At 48.8% G+C, this 20,109-nt stretch overlaps 1 protein-coding gene across 1 annotated transcript in view; it reads left to right on the forward strand.

Moving 5' to 3' along the window:
- Positions 1 to 20,109, forward strand: part of LOC138528198 (transient receptor potential cation channel subfamily M member 2-like) — a 602,757-nt gene that overhangs the window by 508,446 nt on the left and 74,202 nt on the right. Inside the window, exons 26-27 of the mRNA XM_069639650.1 lie at positions 1,633 to 1,784; positions 8,081 to 8,157. Of these exons, the coding sequence (XP_069495751.1) occupies positions 1,633 to 1,784; positions 8,081 to 8,157 (229 nt within the window). The remainder of the gene's footprint in view (positions 1 to 1,632; positions 1,785 to 8,080; positions 8,158 to 20,109) is intronic.

Here is a 20,109-nt window from a genome sequence, read left to right on the forward strand (position 1 = left end):
TTCCTATAGTACCACAGGTTGTCCAATCTGAAGACAGCACGCCACATTTCTGGATTCTGATTTTCTGTAATTGTTCTTCCCAGTGTGTCTCTAGCGCATCAGAATGCTTCAAGCTTGGTCCCCAAAGCATTGGGTTTGTCAGCCCACAGGTGCTCTACTCTTTCTTGATTGTTGTACCTGGTCCCCCAGTCTGATTCCTGACCCCACCTGACATTCTGAATGCCTTTAGGCTTTTTCCACTTTGCAACACCAAGCTCGCCCATCACCGGATCACCTCAGCTGCCACGCAGTTTCCACCTGTCAGGGTTTGAGGTACCTTTGGGGTCAGGCCATCATAATCTTTTAGGTTCCAAAGGCCCTGAAAAGGTTAGTTTACTTAAGAGGGCCAGTCTGTAGTCAATGAAAACCTAAAAGAGATCAGAGATGAGTTTCATATTGAGAAAGTGTAATATAAAGAGGGAAAGAAAAATGAAAACAAGCGGGCACTGATGTCTGCAGAAGGAATTTTAGAGAAGTGAAAATAGCTAAATAACTGATTGCCACATACCTTGCAGCAGTCTGCTCTGTGCAGAGGGGAAATGAAAATAAAAGCCTAATTATGCGCTGAGAAAAATAAAAAGACTTAGATGAGGGAGGTTATTAAAGAAATTCATGGGCTAATGGTAGCAAATACAAGGAAAGTATATACATTCAATTAATCATGTATCTAGCACTTAATACTGGAGACCAGCCTCTCAGCGTGGGATTGGGATTCAACCCCTATGTTCGGTGTCGTCTGGCTTTCAGGAGAAACACGTTGCCCCAGAGCTACCCTCCTGGCCTATATATCTTGTTTTGAAAGCAGTTGAGTGCACAACATTACCCACCAACCATCTCTCAGCCACAGAATGATGAGGAGTAAGATGAGTTGGAAGAGCATCAGAAAATAGAGAAAAGAATCAATTTGAGGAACATTTATCAGAGAAAGATTGGCACGATTAAGAGAAATGTAGGGGGGATCTAGGACTGACCCATGTGGTACATTGTACACAGGGGGACAGAGGACAACATCAGATCCAGGGGCCTGAGAAAGAGCCTTACACGTGATCTGAGCAAATTAACATGATTCACACAGAAGAAACATCTAGCACGACTGACTAATGGACATCTGTAATTTAATGAGTAGGGTTAATGTGCTTCCACTCTCATATGCCCATAGTTCTTCAATGTTGGCATCTAATTGTTAGAACAACAAAGAGAAAAGGGGATGACAGCACAGTGCGTAGGGTGCCAGCCATGTACGTGGTAAGAATCATTACAAAATAGAGATGCTGACGGGCAAAGCATGCATTAGACCATCAGTACAGATAAAAATAACCATCCTTAATCCAGTAAAATGCACTGTCATGCTTCATACCGAAGAATGCCTGGGTTCACACACACACACACACACACACTCACACACACTTTCCATAGTCCATTGAACCTCTTCTCCCTCCATCACACACTTTACATTTAGGCATTCTGTTCCCACTCCCCAAAGCTTTCAATTAGACCACTCACCCCACCTCAGTTTCTCTCCCTGGCCTTTTGAGTAGAGTGTGAAATTCTGAAGGTTTCAGCATTCAAGGGGCTTCTTGACTTGTATTTCAGTGCACAGTAAGTCACTTGAAGAAGGCGAGGCGGGTGCTGGGGAGGTAGCAGAAGGCGTTGCATATCCTTATCACGTGAACGTCCGCGAGCTGTTGTATCCTGACTCCAATGTCCACCGCTTCCCAGTTCCAGATGAGATGGTTCCATGGCAGGTGAGAATGGTATCAGGCGTTTGGGAGTTGACATGTGACCTAGGCTAATGTTTGGTGGTGCATTGCAGAATTTGCTGGGGATTCCTTCATCTCATGGTCCACCATGAAAATAATCTTGAATACAAGCCAGAAATGTGACCTCCTCTTTGCTGAGAACTATGGGGTGCTGCCCACTCGTTAAGCTCTGCACCAAACTTTCAGTTCCCTATAAAACACCTGAGGAGAAATATCCATTTTCACATCAGTCTGGCTCTACCCACAAGACCAGTCCAGGAATGAAATTCCTGGTGACTAGCAACAACAACAACCCCAGACATAGGTTTCTCCCTAGTTGGACATCGTCATTGATTTGCGATGGACTTGCAGCGCCTAATTAAGCACAAAGAAAAAAAGGGTCCACGTCTGGAATGCCCGTACTGAATTCAAGTTAAAGTTGAAGTTACTCTGCATGAAGTGCAGTCTTCATGCTGATTTAGGTTTATTTCTTTTTCCTTTGGTGATGTCTCTGGGCTACCATCTGTTACCCTTCTAACACACAGGCTGTACACACAAAGGACACAGAGACAGGTCTGGTTAGTAACCACTTTTATTTCTTACTGAACTCGTGCCTCCTGGCCTCTCGCCCCTCCTCTTTCTCCTATCATATCTGGTCCCCCTTGCCTAGGCTCATGTCATAACCCCCTCATCCCCGCAACACCTCCCCCTCACATATCTCCTTACATCCATCTCACATCTCTTCGATGAGTCTGACGGGTCTCTTGATGCTGTCCATGAATGAGAACCATACGGGTTTGTCTGAGTATCTTCTTGGTGGCGTCCACTCCCCTGTGGCCTTCAAGTGCCATCAGCACCATGCCTCGCTTGAGGGTGGCTGGTATGAACAGACTGCGTCCCCTTAGGAGGATCCCTTGGTCCGATGGCTGCCTGTTCCGTGCTTATTCTGGCTAGCCTTTCAATTTCCCTTCTGTCAGCGTCCTTGTGCAGTGACAGCCGTCTCCTGTAATCATTCCATTTATTGGTGTTGTTCAGTTCTGTTTCCCTGACAATGGACGGATCCCTCATCGATGCTTGGGCTAGCTCTTCCATCGTCAGTGCCGGTGGTAGGGCGTGCTCCGTGACATAGTAGAAGTGCTCTGCATCGCCATCCCTCAGTGTTTGCTGTTGTTTGCTCCAGTGCCTTGAGATGTAATCAGCCGGATTGTGCTCTCCCCAGCCTATGTCATAGTCGTATTCTTGGAGGCGTATGCCCCACCTCTCTATGCGCAGTGGCATCTTCGTCCTCGGATTGCCAAATTGTGATAAGAGCGCCTGACGCTCCGTCAAAAGCATTAATTTCTTGCCTATTACAAAATGGTGAAAGTGCTCACAGGCTCAGATGGCGGCCAGGTTCTTCTTCTTGGCTCCCTTTGTGAGTGACAGAGCCCAACTAGCATAGGCCACGACGTAGCTTGCTGGTGCCTCCAGTTCTTACAGCTGAGCCAGTATGGACCACAGCCCAACAGGGCTGGCATCGATCATGATCTCAGTGTGCCATGCCAGGTTAAAATAGGCCAGGTGTGTCGCCTTCGCCAACTCATCCTTGATGTAGTTGAACACCTCCTGGCACTCCAGTGACCATCAAAACGGCACTTCCTTTCGTAGCAGTCTCCTCATAGGCTCTGTGGTGATGGCGTACTCGGGGAGATACCCGGCACAATAACCAGCCATTCCCAGGAATGAGCACACGTCGGCCACTTGCACTGGTGCAGGCAGTTCACTGATGGTGCATACTTTCTCGGGATGTATACGATTTGGCCATGGAAGAATTCTTCGTGGCCGAATTGACCGTGGTCAATTTTGCTGTGAAGACAATTTTGCTGTGGCCAATTCCAGCCAACCTTTAACCCCCACGGCCCCCAATACATCCCCCCACCCATTCCCTACTTATCTTTTCATGCCTGGTTTTCTTCTGACCCTGCAGCGTCAGTTCTGTTCCTCATATGCGGGTCAGTTCCAACGCAGCAGGGTCCCCTTTTCTTCTTTTTTTTCCCGTCCCCCGCTTCCAAACCTCCGGAAGCGGGGGACACCCTTGCTACCCCCAAAGGCCATCACTACCAAACATGGAGAGCGGGGGACACCCCTGGGACCCCCTCTCCCCATGTTTGGTACTGTATACCCCATTTTATCATTTCAAATCGTACGAATGGTACTGGCCGAATTCGGCCAGATGTACCATACGATCAATTCAAAACAATCAAATTGGGTACGTACCTTTCTCGGGGTCTGGCTGCAACCCCCAGCTGGAGAAAAGTGTACATAGAATCGTAGAATGCCCTTGTTAATGTTAAACATCTCCTAGTTCAGTTTGAGGACTGCCCTGCACAAAATGTTACACACAGACATGAGAGTCTGATCATGCTCCTTTTGGGTTGTTCCATATACCAAGATGTCATCTGAATATGTGAATGCCGACTTGACAGGAAGGAGCAGCTGTCTGATTGCCTCCTGAAAAGTGTCTGCGGCCGATGAAATTCCAAAGTTGAGGCGATTATACCTGAACAAACCCACACGGGTGGAGAATGTCGTGAAGAGCCACGACTCAGGGTGTAGTTCGAGCTGGTGATACCCCGGTTGAGGCCTAGTTTCGAGAACTTGGTTGTTCTGTTTAGTTGGAAGATCATGTCCTCTATTTGTGGTTCTGCATGTTTCTCCCTCTGTATTGATGTGTTGGCCACTCATGAAAATGCAGAGCCTGATCTTGTCCCCCCACCTTTGGTACTAAAACCACGGGTGAATTCCACAGTGTCGGCCCCACTGCTTTTTCTATGGTCCCATTGTCTATTAGTTGCTGTAGTTCCTGGGACACTGCCTGCTGCAAGTGGAACCCCGCGCCTCCTGGGGTGCTGTGTACGGGCCTGGCCCTCATCAATGTGTAATCTGACCACAGTCCCTGCAGTCTTCCTAGTCCTCTGAACAGCTCTGGAAACATAAGTCTGATAACCTTTTTCCCCATATTTGTCCCTGTCATATGGGAGATGCTTTATGTGCTGGTGGTGTCCACGCTGCACTGCACTATGTCACTGCCCTGGTAGTGGAGGTCAATGAGTCCTAGCTGCTTCGCTGTCCTATAGCTGAGCAGACATTTTCTACTTGCGGGGCTTCTGAGGACAGCGATGGTGGTGGTCATCGATTTCCCTTTATGCAACAGTGTCCATTGGAACTGCCCCATAGATGGCAGCAGTGTATTTGCCCCCCACAGAAAAATGCATACGTTTGATGTTGTTAGTTCGCTTTGGTATCCCGTCTGTAGAAACTCTTGCTCCCCCTGATGTTGACGGTGGCACCCGTGTCTATTAGGAAGAAGTGTGCTGCCTCTCCCATCTTAACCATTACTTTACGGATTTCCAGCCCCTCCTGTTCACTGTGCATGAGGCTGACAAACTCATCAGTGCACTCTGGGTACAGATCCTGTGCATATCCCTCATAGTCAGGTTACATGTCCATCGGATACTCATACTGGTCAGGGTAGTAGATAGCTTGGCCTGGTTGTTTTTCATATTGCGCTTCCCCATAGTCCAGATACTGGTCCAGGGCCCTTGTCATCCTTCTTGGCATCGGCGGCTAAGCAGGTGTCGGCCTCCACGCAATCTGCAGGGTCTTTCTGGGCACATGTTTCCAGCTCGGGGGGAGGGGGATAGGGTCAGTCTCCCTTCTCTGCATACGGAGTGGAAACGGCCTTCCCTCCTGCACTTGGAGCACCGTTGACTAACAGCGGGGAGCATGCCAGCATGCAGGAACGCCTGGGCACATCTGAAACATGACCTCTGTGGTGAGGCCCTATTCTGGGCTGCAGATCTGTCTCTCGGCAGGTCCTGCATCATGCTATGGCTCTGCACAGGTCCTCTGCTCGTGTCCCTGGACACCGAGAGGGCTGCAACTGTTTCGTCCTTCTCTGTCTGCCTCATTGGCATCGCCAAGATATTAGCCTGTATCTCTACCCTTTCATGAACTCACGGTAGCTCAATCACCTCATAAATCGCCTGGGGTTTCTTCAATAGCTGCTTCCAGAATGCTGACGACACGCAGCCCTCAATGACACGTAACTGGATGGCCTCATCATCCGAGAACTGCGATTACTGGCAGTGCACCAGTTTTTGCCTGAGGCAGGTTATGAACTCTTCCACAGTTTCATGTGGTGATTCCAACATTGATTGAAGTTGTACCTCTCATAGTCTCTATTGGGTTGAATCACCAGCTTCTTGTTTAGCGCTGTCACAAGGTCGTCATAGGCGACCCTTTCTTCCGCTGGGATCGTTTTAATTTATCTCTTGATCTCCTTACCAGCCAAATTCATGAACATTTCCTTGAGAACGGGTGACTTCTCCTCCCCTGTGCTTTTATGAAGTAATCAAACTCCTCAACCCATTCCACCCACCGTGGGCTCTTGTCCTGCTGCGGTTTCAATGCGAATGGGCTAGGTTTTCCTAAAAAGGACACCTTTGCACTGGTCTGCTGAGGCGCTAGAGTGTCTTCTCCCTGCCACCCCATGTCCGTCCTTTCACAGTATTTTCAACTCGCTGCCACCAGCGAGTTGAAAATACTGCGGTGAACTGCGGCGAACTTGCGGTCCGCCACAGCTCCTACCTCCAACCTCTAACTGGTGCACGTGGGGGTCTGGCCTGATTGGCTCTTAGTGGTTGTGTGGACCAGCTCGGCCTCATTTGCTCGTAGCAGGGCTCTTTCCATCAACAGTGCTGGCTTCTAGGCTGGTACAGTCAGTTACATCAGCAAATGTATGTACAGTAGGTGCCCCACTGTACCCAGGCACCCCCGTGGTAATGAGCCGTTATCCCTCAGTGTTCAGTGGGATGTCAATGCGTAGGCCGTCTCCGTCACTCGTCGGCAGTTGTTACCCTCGTAACACACAGCCTGTACACACAATGCACACAGAGACAGGTCTGGATAGTAACCCCTTTGATATCTAACTGAACTTGATACCCCTGGGCTATCGCCCCCTCCTCTTCCTCCTATCACATGGGGTCCTCCTTGCCTAGGCTAATGTCGTAACCCCCTGATGAACGCACCACCATCCAGCCACTTTACTTCCATGATCTTCACTGTAAAGAGGATGCAGTGCACTCAACGTTCCGCATAGGTGAATTGGAGGGAGTTTGCAAGGAATGCCTCTGCTCATCATTCAGCACAGCACATACTGTCAGCCAACCAGCGCACCAAAACACTCAAGCATGTGTGCAGCGTTTTACATCCATTCTACTTCCTATGTGCACATGTAAATATGTCTTCATGACACACACTTACATTCATACATAGAACAGGGCCTCCTAATTCTTCCATTGAAAAGCAAACACAGCATCTCAGTTAGCCCTGGACCACTGACTGTGGGCATGAGCCATGCATGGGTGAAGTTGGAAGGTCGGTTAGCCCTGGACCACTGACTGTGGGCATGAGGCATGCATGGGTGAAGTTGGAAGGTCAGTTAGCCATGGACCACAGACTGTGGGCATGAGCCATGCATGGGTGAGGTTGGAAGGTCAGTTGGCCCTGGACCACTGACTGTGGGCATGAGCCATGCATGGGTGAAGTTGGAAGGTCAGTTAGCCCTGGACCACTGACTGTGGGCATGAGCCATGCATGGGTGAAGTTGGAAGGTCAGTTAGCCCTGGACCACTGACTGTGGGCATGAGCCATGCATGGGTGATGTTGGAAGGTCAGTTAGCCCTGGACCACTGACTGTGGGCATGAGCCATGCATGGGTGAAGTAGGACGGTCGGTTAGCCCTGGACCACTGACTGTGGGCATAAGCCATTCATGAGTGAAGTTGGGAGGGACACAGGATGTTTTGGGAGCATGCGCCTTTCAACCTTCCCAGTGTCTCCCCCACAGGCGCCAACCAGTTTCAGAACAGTCAATGTGCCTCCATTTCTTCACACACAAGCTCATTGGCTACAAGTGACCATGAAATATACATGCTTGCAAAGGGTGTCTATTGCTAAGCAATAGGTCGTTCTGTGCCTGTTGTCCCTACAACCAATGCTGTAATGATGAAAACTTATGAGTACTGAACTTCTTCTCCGGTAGCCCACCTGAAGTTTATCAGTTATCCGTTGGCCAGCGCAATCTTAATCCCACCAATGGTTGCACCTTTTCAAGGCAGTTTAAAGACTGGATGCACTTTGGTTCTATACTGGACTGGTTCTCGCCGGAGGGGGGTAGTACACCATTTACAACAGTGCAAGGAAGGTGTTTCTTTAGGAGTTTCTTTGAGATTAATGCTATAATGTGTTTCTTGTCTATAGGTGGAGTTCCTGATCTATGACCCGCCTTTCCATATCGCAGAGAGAGATGACCGAGGAGCCTTTGGGCCATTGACAGAGTAGGTGTGAAAAGAGAAACTCCAAGTGCCTCTGACAGTACTGTACCGCTCATAATTTATGTCAGCCATCTTGTTTTCTTCCTCACTGTCCCCTTTCCTGGGACTAACCAGAGTTGTTTCCTTCTCTTACTCTTGCACAATATCTGTGTTAAAGACAGCCAGCCTTTCAGAAAAGACGAAACTATTGTCATTATAATAAGAGCTTTAAAATGAGAGCTTGAAACAGGGGCTTTGGATGCAGGTTTGTTGTAATGCTTTTCAATGCAGGTTGGCATATAAGGATGGATACATGGTAGTTTGACTATGTGTCCCACCCATTTAACGCCCATTGCTAAGTGAAATGGATGGGATTTCCCACCCCTCCCCACCTATCTCCACCCACGACATGCCTCTTTGGCTGAATTTCTACTGTGTGGTGGATTTGTTGGCCTTTTTTACTTCCAAAATGCGACTGCCATGTTTTAATGTTATAAAAAAGTATTTTCAGTCGATTGATGCTTTTAAAAATAATTACAGCATATTTTAAGTAATGTTACATATTTTAGTGTTTTTTAATGACATTTAGGCAGGTGTTGTAAGAGTTAAGTTTTCTTTTAAAATGGCTTACAAATTGTACATTTAAGGACTTGTGAGGTATTTGTCTAGCTTTTTTATGCAGTCTCGTTGCTTGTGCTGTTATTCACGAAGAGGACACTGGGCAAATTTAAAAGCAGAAAATAAACAACAGGACAAGCTTTTAACACTGTGTCTCGCTTTACTTTCTTGGCGGTGATGAACGCTGAGGGACAGAAATAGTTGGAATAGCCCATGACGTTTCTCTTGGGCTCTGAGGGTGCTTGTTCATACAAGCAGATGGAGACTGATGGACATGTATCGTCACCAACCCGAAGCTACACCGTTTGTAGCAGGTGGTAAGGATCTAACCACGGCCCTCCCTGGCGTGACTTTCACGTCACGTAGAGTTCTGGTTTTATGAACATCACACTGAAAGGGGCAGGCTCCCTTCTGATTTGATGCGGGTACGAGCGGGTACGGCAGGCATCAAAATATTGTGTCGCCTGGCTATAGTGAGTAGAAATGGGGCACGGGACACAATTGCATGGGAGGTGGGATCAGATTAACAGTGAGAATTGGAATAGGTCTGAGAGGACCTTTAAGAACTCTGGGCGTTAGTAGATGTTGGCCGATGTTATGTAATATTTCGTATCCTATGCTTTTTTACTCTCCTCTTCGCCTGTTTTCGGGCCTGCTGGTATTGGCTACATGAGTCCCCTCGCAGCGTGTTGCTGTTGCAGGAAGATGAGGGTTTCAGAGCCCGGCTTCGGCTTTATCAGACAGAAGTAGCAGCACGCTGAGCGCAACTCCATAGTGATGATTGAAAGTATCTTTAGATCGCAGAGCCAGATTCCTATTGCAATAACAGTCTCAAATAATCGGCAGTGCAAGCGTTCTCCTATAGCAATGAAACCATCTAAACATATGGCAGCAGTGGCCTCTCTAGAAATCAATATTGGGGGGGGAGGGTGGTGGCTGGGAGGGACTGGGCCAGGGAACACAAATAAAACAGGGGGTGTGAACCAAATAAGGGTCCACAGGCCAAAATGGTTTAAGTAAACATATATATTAACTACATTTCGAATGGATCGGGTCGATGTCCCTCGAAGGCCTCCGTCAAGGGCGACATCACCGGATGTTATAAATAGGACGCACGGCGCCCGTAGCCTCATTTCCGTTTTTTCCGCAAACGTGTTTGCTTCGGAGACCCGGCGCGCCTCATGTTTTTCCTTGTGAAGATGTCTTCTTGGACGAGAGTCACGACAACAACGATTGTTCTAATTGCCAGTCGCTGCCTGCTAATGCCTTGCGGGAGCGTAAGGGTAAGCTTCAGGTAGGAAGGGGTGCTAAACCCAGTAAGTCCAAACGTACTTCCAAGTCCAAGGGTATGTCCACCAACGATTCGAGGGGCGACTCTCAGCGTCGGAAGGATTCTCGGGGGTCTCTGTCACGGAGTGGTTCCCGCTATTTGTCGTCCTCGTCTCGGCATTCAAGGAAGCGCCATCACCGGTCGCCTTCCCCGTCCTCCTCAGAGGATGGTGCCTCGAGGAAAGTGGCTTGCCCAACAAAGTCCTCGACTCCGGAGGAATGGGCTGCCTTTAGCATCAATCTGTTAGAGCTGAGGGCCATCAGGCTAGCCCTGAAGGCTTTTCTGCCGTCTGTGCGGGGGAAGAGTGTCCTGATCATGACGGACAACACAGTGGCCATGCATTAGCCCAACAAAAAAGGGGGAGTAGGGTCACTCCCATTGTGCAGAGAGGCAATGCAGCTGTGGTTCTGGGCCATCCAGCAGGGAATTTCAATCTCGGCAGTTCATCTGGCCAGAGACGAAAATGCGGCAGTGGATGCTCTGAGCAGGCTGAGCACGATCTCTCACGAGTGGGAGTTGGCTCAGGAAGTCCTTCTGGAGATCTTTGCCCTTTGGGGAACCCCACCAGTGCCAACCAGTGCAAGAGATTCTGCTCAAGGGAATTTCCTCCGAGAGGATCCTTAGGCGACGCATTCGTAGTGGATTGGTCATTCCCACTACTGTACGCGTTTCTTCCAGTCCCTGTCATTCCTCAAGTGTTGCAGAGGTTACGGAGGTTCAATTCCCACATGATCCTCGTTGCTCCGGATTGGGCCAGGAGAGCGTGGTACCTGGCCCTTCTAGAAATGTCCATCTACCCTCCACGCCATCTTCCCTACCGAGGAGGATCTACTCTTGCGAGAGGGGGTTCAGGTTCTCCATCTAGAGGTCAGGACTCTCAACCTTCACACTTGGTATCTGAGAGGTTGAGATATAAGGATTGGGACCTCCCGGATGATGTGATGGAGGTGTTGCTTTCGGCCAGAAGACCAGCAACAAAATCCTTGTACCATTGTCGTTGGCATAAGTTTTGCGACTGGTGCAAGGGACAAAATGTGGTACCATTAAAGGTTACCTGGTGGCACTGTTTATATTTAAGCGCTCGTCTGAAGAATGCTCTTACTTTAAGATTCCTTTGATTTCTCAATTTCTAAAAGGACTGACTAATGTGTTCCCGCCGTCCCCTTTCCAGGTGCCGGTTTGGGATTTGAATTTGGTTTTGAAATTTCTAATGGGTGCTCCGTTTGAACCTTTGCACTCTTGTCCTTTGAGATTACTGTACTTCAAGACTGTGTTCTTGGTTGCGGTTACTTCCGCTCGCAGTGTGAGGGAATTGCAGGCACTTTCCTCTAAGCCGCTCTTTACTGTATTCCACAAGGACAGGGTTGTACTACGGGTACGTCCCACCTTTCTACCTAAGGTAGTATCTGAATTTCATTTGAGCCAGAAAGTGGTTCTTCCTTCTTTCTATCCTCCTCCTCATCCTGGAAAGTAAGAGGATCGACTCCATCGGTTGGATCCTAGGAGAGCTCTGAGCTTTTATATTTCTAGGATATCCAGGGTCAGAGTGGACAATCAACTCTTTGTGTGATATGCTGGACACTGATTGGGCCAGGCTGTTACCAAACAGACCTTGTCCAGGTGGATTATCCTCACCATTACGGAGTGTTACCGATTGGCAGGTAAGGACCCTCCTGAAGGGCTGCAGGCTCATTCAACTAGGGGCGTGGCTACTTCCACAGCCCTACAACGGGGAGTTCCTGTTAGGAATTTTTGTGATGCAACCACATGGGCTTCTACCCACACCTTTGTTAAACATTATTCCCTGGATACGAGCCAGGGTCAAGATATGGCCTTTGGTAAGGCGGTTCTTTATTCCTCTATCTGATTGGGCACTCTAAATTATTTTCCCTCTTCATTTTCTGGTACTGCTTTGGGAGTCTGTCAAAGATGTGGAATACAAATCCATTCGAAGGACAAGTTACTTACCAACTGGTAACGTTCTTTCAATTGGATGTTCCTCCAACGTATTCCACATCGCCCTCCCAGCCTGCCCCTCTGGAGAATTTCCTATGCAATTGCAGCTTACGTTTCCGCAAAGCTATGTGCAGTCAAGCAGGCATTGTCTTGGTACCACACGTTATGGGGAAAAAAACATAAACTGAGGCTACGGGCATCGTGCGTCCTATTTATAACATTTGGTGATGTTGCCCTCGACGGGGGCCTTCGAGGAACACCGACCCGACGTCATCGATGCAGGACGCCCTCTGCTGAAAAAGTTTCCGAATTACACATCCAATCGAAAGAACGTTACCAGTTGGTGAGTAACTTGTTCATCTACGTTACCAAGCTGCTTAAACTAGCATTGGCAATACCAACAGTTTGGGCTTTTGTGTAGGCATGGGGAAGACACTTGTTGAATTAAGTCTTTCCAATTATATTTCACTCTGGCAATGTGTCTCGGCATGTCCAAGTTTAGCATACACTTCAGCTACTTGTGTTGTTTTTGCTCAGAGTCAAAATTCAAAGTGTAGGTGCCTCATAATGAAATGCGTTTTCATCCTTTAGCTGGGTGGCTATGAGCAATGGAGTTAGACATTTTGTCTTTTTCCCGCTGTTTTTACTTGCACACACTACAGGAAAGTGGGCTGGGTGTGCAGTGCACTCCTAAGTATTCCTTTTCTGTGACAACGGTTTCTGGTTTCCATTACAAGCTGTAAACAAACATTGGCAATACCAATAGTTTGGGCTTTTGTTAGGCATGGGAAAGGCACTTGCCAGGTACTGCCATAGTGGTATTAACTGGCCATTGATGGTAGCAGGTGCAACATGGTGCAAGTACCCGGGCATTTACAGGGGTGGAAATAGGGATTTGTTGACCAGGAGCAAAACACAGCTCCTAGGTATAAAGCATCACCCGTTAGGCAGGAGCTACCTCTGGGGAGCCAGGAGTCCGCCCAGAGCACACAGCAAATATAACATGAGCGCAAAATGCAAACTTTCACTTGTTGACCATTTGCATATTATACAATATGCTTTAAATGTCCCTTAGGCGTGTCATTTATAGTCGTGTAAAGTTATTCCCATAGCTACACATTTAATATCACATAGCTATGTTTGCTTGGCACTATTTGCTAGAGGAGTCAAGTGGAGCTCCTGGTAGCTGTTGGTGTCAAGCTAACCAGGCTGCCCTTGGCTCTATATAACCAGGAGCAAGACAGATCTCTGCAATTTCGAACCCTGCATTTAATAGCTGTGCCTGGCATATACCTAACTAACACTTATACAGAAGCCAAAACTGTTGGCTTTGTCAATGCTTGTTCATACCGCTCCTGATCTGTACCCTGCATTTACACTCTGGCTGGTATGCCTTCCTCTTGGCTGCTATTATGAAAGAAGTGTCTGGATCCCTTCATTTATTTTGGTCTAGGGCCCCCAAAGGCGTCTGTGCCCCCGACCCACAAATTCCTTAAAATGGCCCTGCAGGCAGTCATTTATCATATAGAGTCTGTCAAGCCACAAAGCTTGAGGTGGGTGCACCTGTTCTGTGTGCAGCAAACACATCCACCTCCTGGTGCAGGAAGACTGAAAACTGCCTACCTAGAAGTGCAGAATTTAAATGCCCCAGCAGGACTGGCAGGGCATGGACCACACTCAGAAGCCGAGGGCACTGGAGGCACTAATAAGGTGCATATGGTAGAGTCGGGTAGAGATGATAATGACATTGCAACTGACGTTCTTTCCTAGTTAAAAACAAGCACTAGCAAAGCCAATCATTTGCCTGTTCTCTAGGGATCAAAATTAAGATTTGATGAGCAGAAGCTAAAAGCAGCTCCTTGGTATTAGACATCCCCCAGGAGACAGGAGCTCTGGGGAACCAAGAGCAAGTGCATAGTGCACCGGAAACCTAACATTCACATGAAATGCAAATTCTAATTCTTGGTCCATTATTTATGTTCCATACTGCTTTGCTATCCCTTAGATCTATCCTGTGTTTCCCCTTATTAACATTCCCAAATATACAGAGTTAATGTCAAATGTGTGTATTTGTCTGGTGCCAGTTAGTCTGGAGAAAGAAAAGAAGCTCCTGGTAGCTGTAGGTTTCAGGATAACCAGGCTTTCTAGGCTCAAGCAGGAGCTACATAGCACCCAGCCATTTCAAACCCACTTAGGCAGACCTAGGCAGGCCAGTAGAATGGCTCAGGGGCAACATGTTTGTCTTGAAAGCAAAACAACGAAGAGCAAGACAGGTTCGAATCCCGGTCCCACAGTTTGAGACTGATCTCCATTATTAAGTGCGTTATAAAAGATTAATGAATAGGGAAAGTATACAAAGGGTGCAAGAGTGGTGAATGACTGCAAATGTGAGGATTGATTGATGGATGAGACTGAGGGCGTATGTGTGAATGAGTTCTTATGAGGATAGAGGAATGGGTAAGAGTATCGTGCTGGAGGGTTAAATGAAATGTTATGAAGATGAATAAATGAAACTTAAAGGACATATAGTGTAATGATGTATATAGGTAAATATGTGCGATATGAAGGAATGGATTACTGAACAATATAGAAATTGATGAATGAGTGTGAGGATGGGCAAAATATTGAGATGAGGACTGGTGAATGAGTATAAGGACAGCAGTAGAAAAGCCCCCACAACAAGGGTGCATCGCATGATCCCACCGTTTACCGTGCAGAGGCAAGGAAATGTGAGTGTATGCAACAAAGGGTACGAGAGGAACAGTGCATGCACCACGAAAGAAATGCCTGTCATGGGACAGGATTCTCGAAGATCTTTCAGCAACAGCACACCAACCACACCAACCCCGTTTCCACAGAGAGGGATCACCGGTGCGCCTCAGCTGCTCATTTTACCAGCAGCCCTGACCTAGGATACACATGGTTGGTTGACGCCTCAGCTGCTCATTCTACCAGCAGCCCTGGCCTAGGATACACGTGGTTGGTTGACACCTCAGCAGCTTTTCTACCAGCAGCCCTGGCCTAGGATACATGTGGCTGACGGCTCAGCTGCTCATTCTACCAGCAGCCATGGCCTAGGGTACACCTGGTTGGTTAACGCCTCAGCTGCTCATTCTACTAGCAGCCCTGGCCTAGGATACACGTGGTTGGTTGACGCCTCAGCTGCTCATTCTACCAGCAGCCCTGGCCTAGGGTACACGTAGTTGGTTGACACCTCAGCTGCCAACTCTACAGCAGCCCTGGCCTAGGATACATGTAGTTGGTTGACACCTCAGCTGCTCATTCTACCAGCAGCCCTGGCCTAGGGTACATGTGGTTGATGCCTCAGCTGCTCATTCTACCAGAAGCCCTGGCCTAGGATACACGTGGTTGACGCCTCAGCTGCTTATTCTACCAGCAGCCCTGGTTTAGGATACACGTGGTTGATTGACACCTCCACCATGAAAGAGCTCTTTTCTATTTTAAAGGAACTTGAGTCCCCGATCGCCACACCAGACCCCTGTACCAAGGACAAATCTTGGTGCACGGACATCCAGCAAGCCCTCTCCCACAAAATTATTACTCTCCAAAATAAAATCCAGCAAAAAAAAGAAGTACTGAAAATTCAGGACTCACCAAAAATGCCCAAGACCAATAATCTACTGGCGCATAGTGACTCCTTCCACTTCACCAAACTGACCACCATGGAAGTAGAAAAAATTATCTTGTCGCTTAAACCATCTAACTGTAAAGGTGACCTCTGCCCAGCACAATTAATAAAAGACGCTGCCAGAGAATTATCGCCCTTTATCACCAAACTGATAAACGCCTCCTTCACCTCAGCCACCATCCCGGCCAACCTTAAACAATCATGGGTACTTCCCCTACTTAAAAAGCAGACACTAGACCCCCTTATCCCTACTAACTACCGCCCCATTACCACGGTACCATTTCTTCTCAAAATTCTGGACAAAGCCGCTTATAACCAAATTCAAAAACATCTGGAATCACACAACCTCCTAGGTGAGAGACAATCGGGCTTCCGTCCCTTACATGGAACTGAAACCGCCCTTATTGACTTGAAATCCCAAATTGACGAACTTCGAGACAAAGGAAGAACAGTACTTCTGTTACTCCTTGACCTTTCCGCCGCTTTTGATTTGGTGGACCACAAAGTCCTCTGCAGTCACCTGGACTCCGCGGCCCACTTCTCCCCGGAAGCCATCAGATGGATTGAGTCATTTCTGAGTGAAAGAACAATGAGAGTCTTCTCCCCCTCGGCAGCAGCTGATCCCACCCCTATTCTATGCGGTGTCCCTCAGGGCTCCTGTGTCTCCCCTACTCTATATAACATTTTCACCAAGCCCTTGTTTGATGATCTGGACCATCTCGGTATCACCTACACTAATTATGCAGATGATACACAGATCCTCCTCCCGCTTTCTGGGGATCATGCGAAAGACACGGAATTGGTGAACAAGGTATATCTTATCATCCAGGCCTGGATGGCCACCCATGGCCTCTGTCTGAACGATGATAAGACAGAGTTGATTATCCTGGGCACTCAAACTAATATTAAAAAATTAGGTCAGGAATTCTCCTCATTTAACATAGATGGGAATATCATCCAAGTGTCCAAGGACGTAAAAACCCTGGGATTCTATCTTGACTCCACCCTATCTCTCGACAAACAGCTAAAATCCCTTGCCTCCTCCACGGCTTACACGTGCAAACTAATAAGAGCCGGTAAACCGTTCCTATCCAACAAGAGCTGCCTAATCCTGGCTAGAGCTTTAATACTATCCAGGATTGACTACTGCAACGCTCTCTACGCCGGAGCAAATAAAACTATAACGCAAAGACTACAAATATTACAAAACAATGCCCTGAGAGCAGCACTAGGCATAAACAAAAGATCCCACATCTCTGCCGCCAGACGCCGTCACAACTGGCTGACCATTGAGAACAAAATAACACTTAAAATGCTTTCCCTGACCCATAAAGCCCTCAATAACTCCGCCCCCAAATACCTGATTGACAAATTCCATAGGAGAACATCCTCCAGACCGACCAGAGCTGTCAACTCCAACTGCCTGACCATACCTAACTTTAGACTACAGACGATAGGTGGTAATAGCTTTCAGGTAAAGGCGGCAAAGAGTTGGAACTCACTACCTCAAGACCTGAGAGCAGACGTACCCTACCTCCGCTTTAGAAAAAATGTCATCCATAAAATGTCATCCAACTCCTCACCTGACTAACCTCAGCTGATCTCACTCGACCGTGTCCCCTTCTACTACCCTACTGCCCGCTCTCAAACCTGTGTATATTTTGTATCACCTGTTTCCCATTTATACTTGTAATTACATGTGCCCCATGACCACACAGTCTTCTCTCTACTGTACATCTGCCTGGTTGCAACCTGTAATTGGATTAACCTTCGCAAACTTGTATACTTTGTCAATTTCAACTGTATTTATATTGTACGTTATGCTTTGATGTAACCTGTAAGCTTTGCATTTTCTTGCCACTGCGCCCTGCTACCCCTGGGTCTGGCGCGCATAAAAAGTGAATAAAACAAACAAACAAACAAACAAACCTCAGCTGCTCATTCTGCCAGCAGCCCTGGCCTAGGATACACGTGGTTGATGCCTCAGCTGCTCATTCTACCAGAAGCGCTGGCCTAGTATGCACATGGTTGAAGCCACAGCTGCTCATTCTACCAGCAGCCCTGGCCTAGGATACACATGGTTGGTTGATGCATCTGCTGCTCGTTCTACCAGCAGCCCTGGCCTAGGATACACGTGGTTGATGCATCAGCTGCTCATTCACCAGCGCCCTGGCCTAGGGTAAACGTGGTTGGTTGACGCCTCAGCTGCTCATTCTACCAGCAGTCCTGGCCTAGGATACATGTGGCTGACGCCTCAGCTGCTCATTCTACCAGCAGCCATGGCCTAGGGTACACCTGGTTGGTTGACGCCTCAGCTGCTCATTCTACTAGCAGCCCTGGCCTAGGATACACGTGGTTGGTTGACGCCTCAGCTGCTCATTCTACCAGCAGCCCTGGCCTAGGGTACACGTAGTTGGTTGACACCTCAGCTGCCAACTCTACAGCAGCCCTGGCCTAGGATACACATGGTTGGTTGACACCTCAGCTGCTCATTCTATCAGCAGCCCTGGCCTAGGGTACACGTGGTTGACGCCTTAGCTGCTCATTCTACCAGAAGCCCTGGCCTAGGATACACGTGGTTGACGCCTCAGCTGCTTATTCTACCAGCAGCCCTGGTTTAGGATACACGTGGTTGATTGACGCCTCAGCTGCTCATTCTGCCAGCAGCCCTGGCCTAGGATACACGTGGTTGATGCCTCAGCTGCTCATTCTACCAGAAGCCCTGGCCTAGTATACACATGGTTGAAGCCACAGCTGCTCATTCTACCAGCAGCCCTGGCCTAGGATACACGTGGTTGGTTGATGCCTCAGCTGCTCGTTCTACCAGCAGCCCTGGCCTAGGATACACGTGGTTGATGCCTCAGCTGCTCATTCTGCCAGCAGCCCTGGCCTAGGGTACATGTGGTTGGTTGACGCCTCAGCTGCTCATTCTACCAGCAGCCCCGGCCTAGGGTACACATGGTTGACGCCTCAGCTGCTCTTTCTACCTGCAACCCCGGCCTAGGATACACGTGGTTGACGCCTCACCTGCTCATTCTGCAAGCAGACCCGGCCTAGGGTTCACGTGGTTGACGCCTCAGCTGCTCATTCTACCAGCAGCCTTGGCCTAGGATACACGTGGTTGACGCCTCACCTGCTCATTCTACCAGAAACGCTGGCCTAGGATACACGTGGCTGATGCCTCAGCTGCTCATTCTACCAGCAGCCCTGGCCTAGGATACACGTGGTTGACGCCTCAGCTGCTCATTCTACCAGCAACCATGGCCTTGGGTACACGTGGTTGGTTGACGCCTCAGCTGCTCATTCTACCAGCAGACCTGGCCTAGGATACACGTGGTTGGTTGACGCCGCAGCTGCTCATTCTACCAGGAGCTCTGGCCTAGGACACATGTGGTTGACGCCTCAGCTGCTCATTCTACCAGCAGCCATGGCCTTGGGTACACGTGGTTGGTTGACGCCTCAGCTGCTCATTCTACCAGCAGCCCTGGCCTAGGATACACGTTGTTAACGCCTCAGCTGCTCATTCTACCAGCAGCCATGGCCTAGGGTACACGTGGTTGGTTGACGCCTCAGCTGCTCATTCTACCAGCAGCCCTGGCCTAGGATACACATGGTTGGTTGATGCCTCAGCTGCTCATTCTACCAGCAGCCCTGGCCTCAGATACATGTGGTTGACGCCTCAGCTGCTCATTCTACCAGCTGCCATGGCCTAGGGTACACGTGGTTGGTTGGTGCCTCAGCTGCTCATTCCACCAGCAGCCCTGGCGTAGGATACACATGGTTGGTTGACACCTCAGCTGCCAACTCTACAGCAGCCTTGGCCTAGGATACACGTGGTTGGTTGACACCTCAGCTGCTCATTCTAACAGCAGCCCTGGCCTAGGATACACCTGGTTGATGCCGCAGCTGCTCATTCTACCAGAAGCCCTGGCCTAGGATACACGTGGTTGACGCCTCAGCTGCTTATTCTACCAGCAGCCCTGGTTTAGGATGCAGGTGGTTGGTTGATGCCTCAGCTGCTCATTCTACCAGCAGCCCTGGCCTAGGATACACGTGGTTGATGCTGCAGCTGCTCATTCTACCAGAAGCCCTGGCCTAGGATACACGTGGTTGATGCCTCAGCTGCTTATTCTACCCGCAGCCCTGGTTTAGGATACACGTGGTTGATTGACGCCTCAGCTGCTCATTCTACCAGCAGCCCTGGCCTAGGATACTCATTCTACCAGAAGCCCTGGCCTAGTATACACATGGTTGAAGCCACAGCTGCTCATTCTACCAGCAGCCCTGGCCTAGGATACACGTGGTTGGTTGATGCCTCAGCTGCTCGTTCTACCAGCAGCCCTGGCCTAGGATACACGTGGCTGATGCCTCAGCTGCTCATTCTGCCAGCAGCCCTGGCCTAGGGTACATGTGGTTGGTTAAC

Source organism: Ambystoma mexicanum, chromosome 7q (genome assembly GCF_040938575.1).
Source record: "Ambystoma mexicanum isolate Mex_15411 chromosome 7q, UKY_AmexF1_1, whole genome shotgun sequence".
NCBI lineage: Eukaryota > Metazoa > Chordata > Amphibia > Caudata > Ambystomatidae > Ambystoma > Ambystoma mexicanum.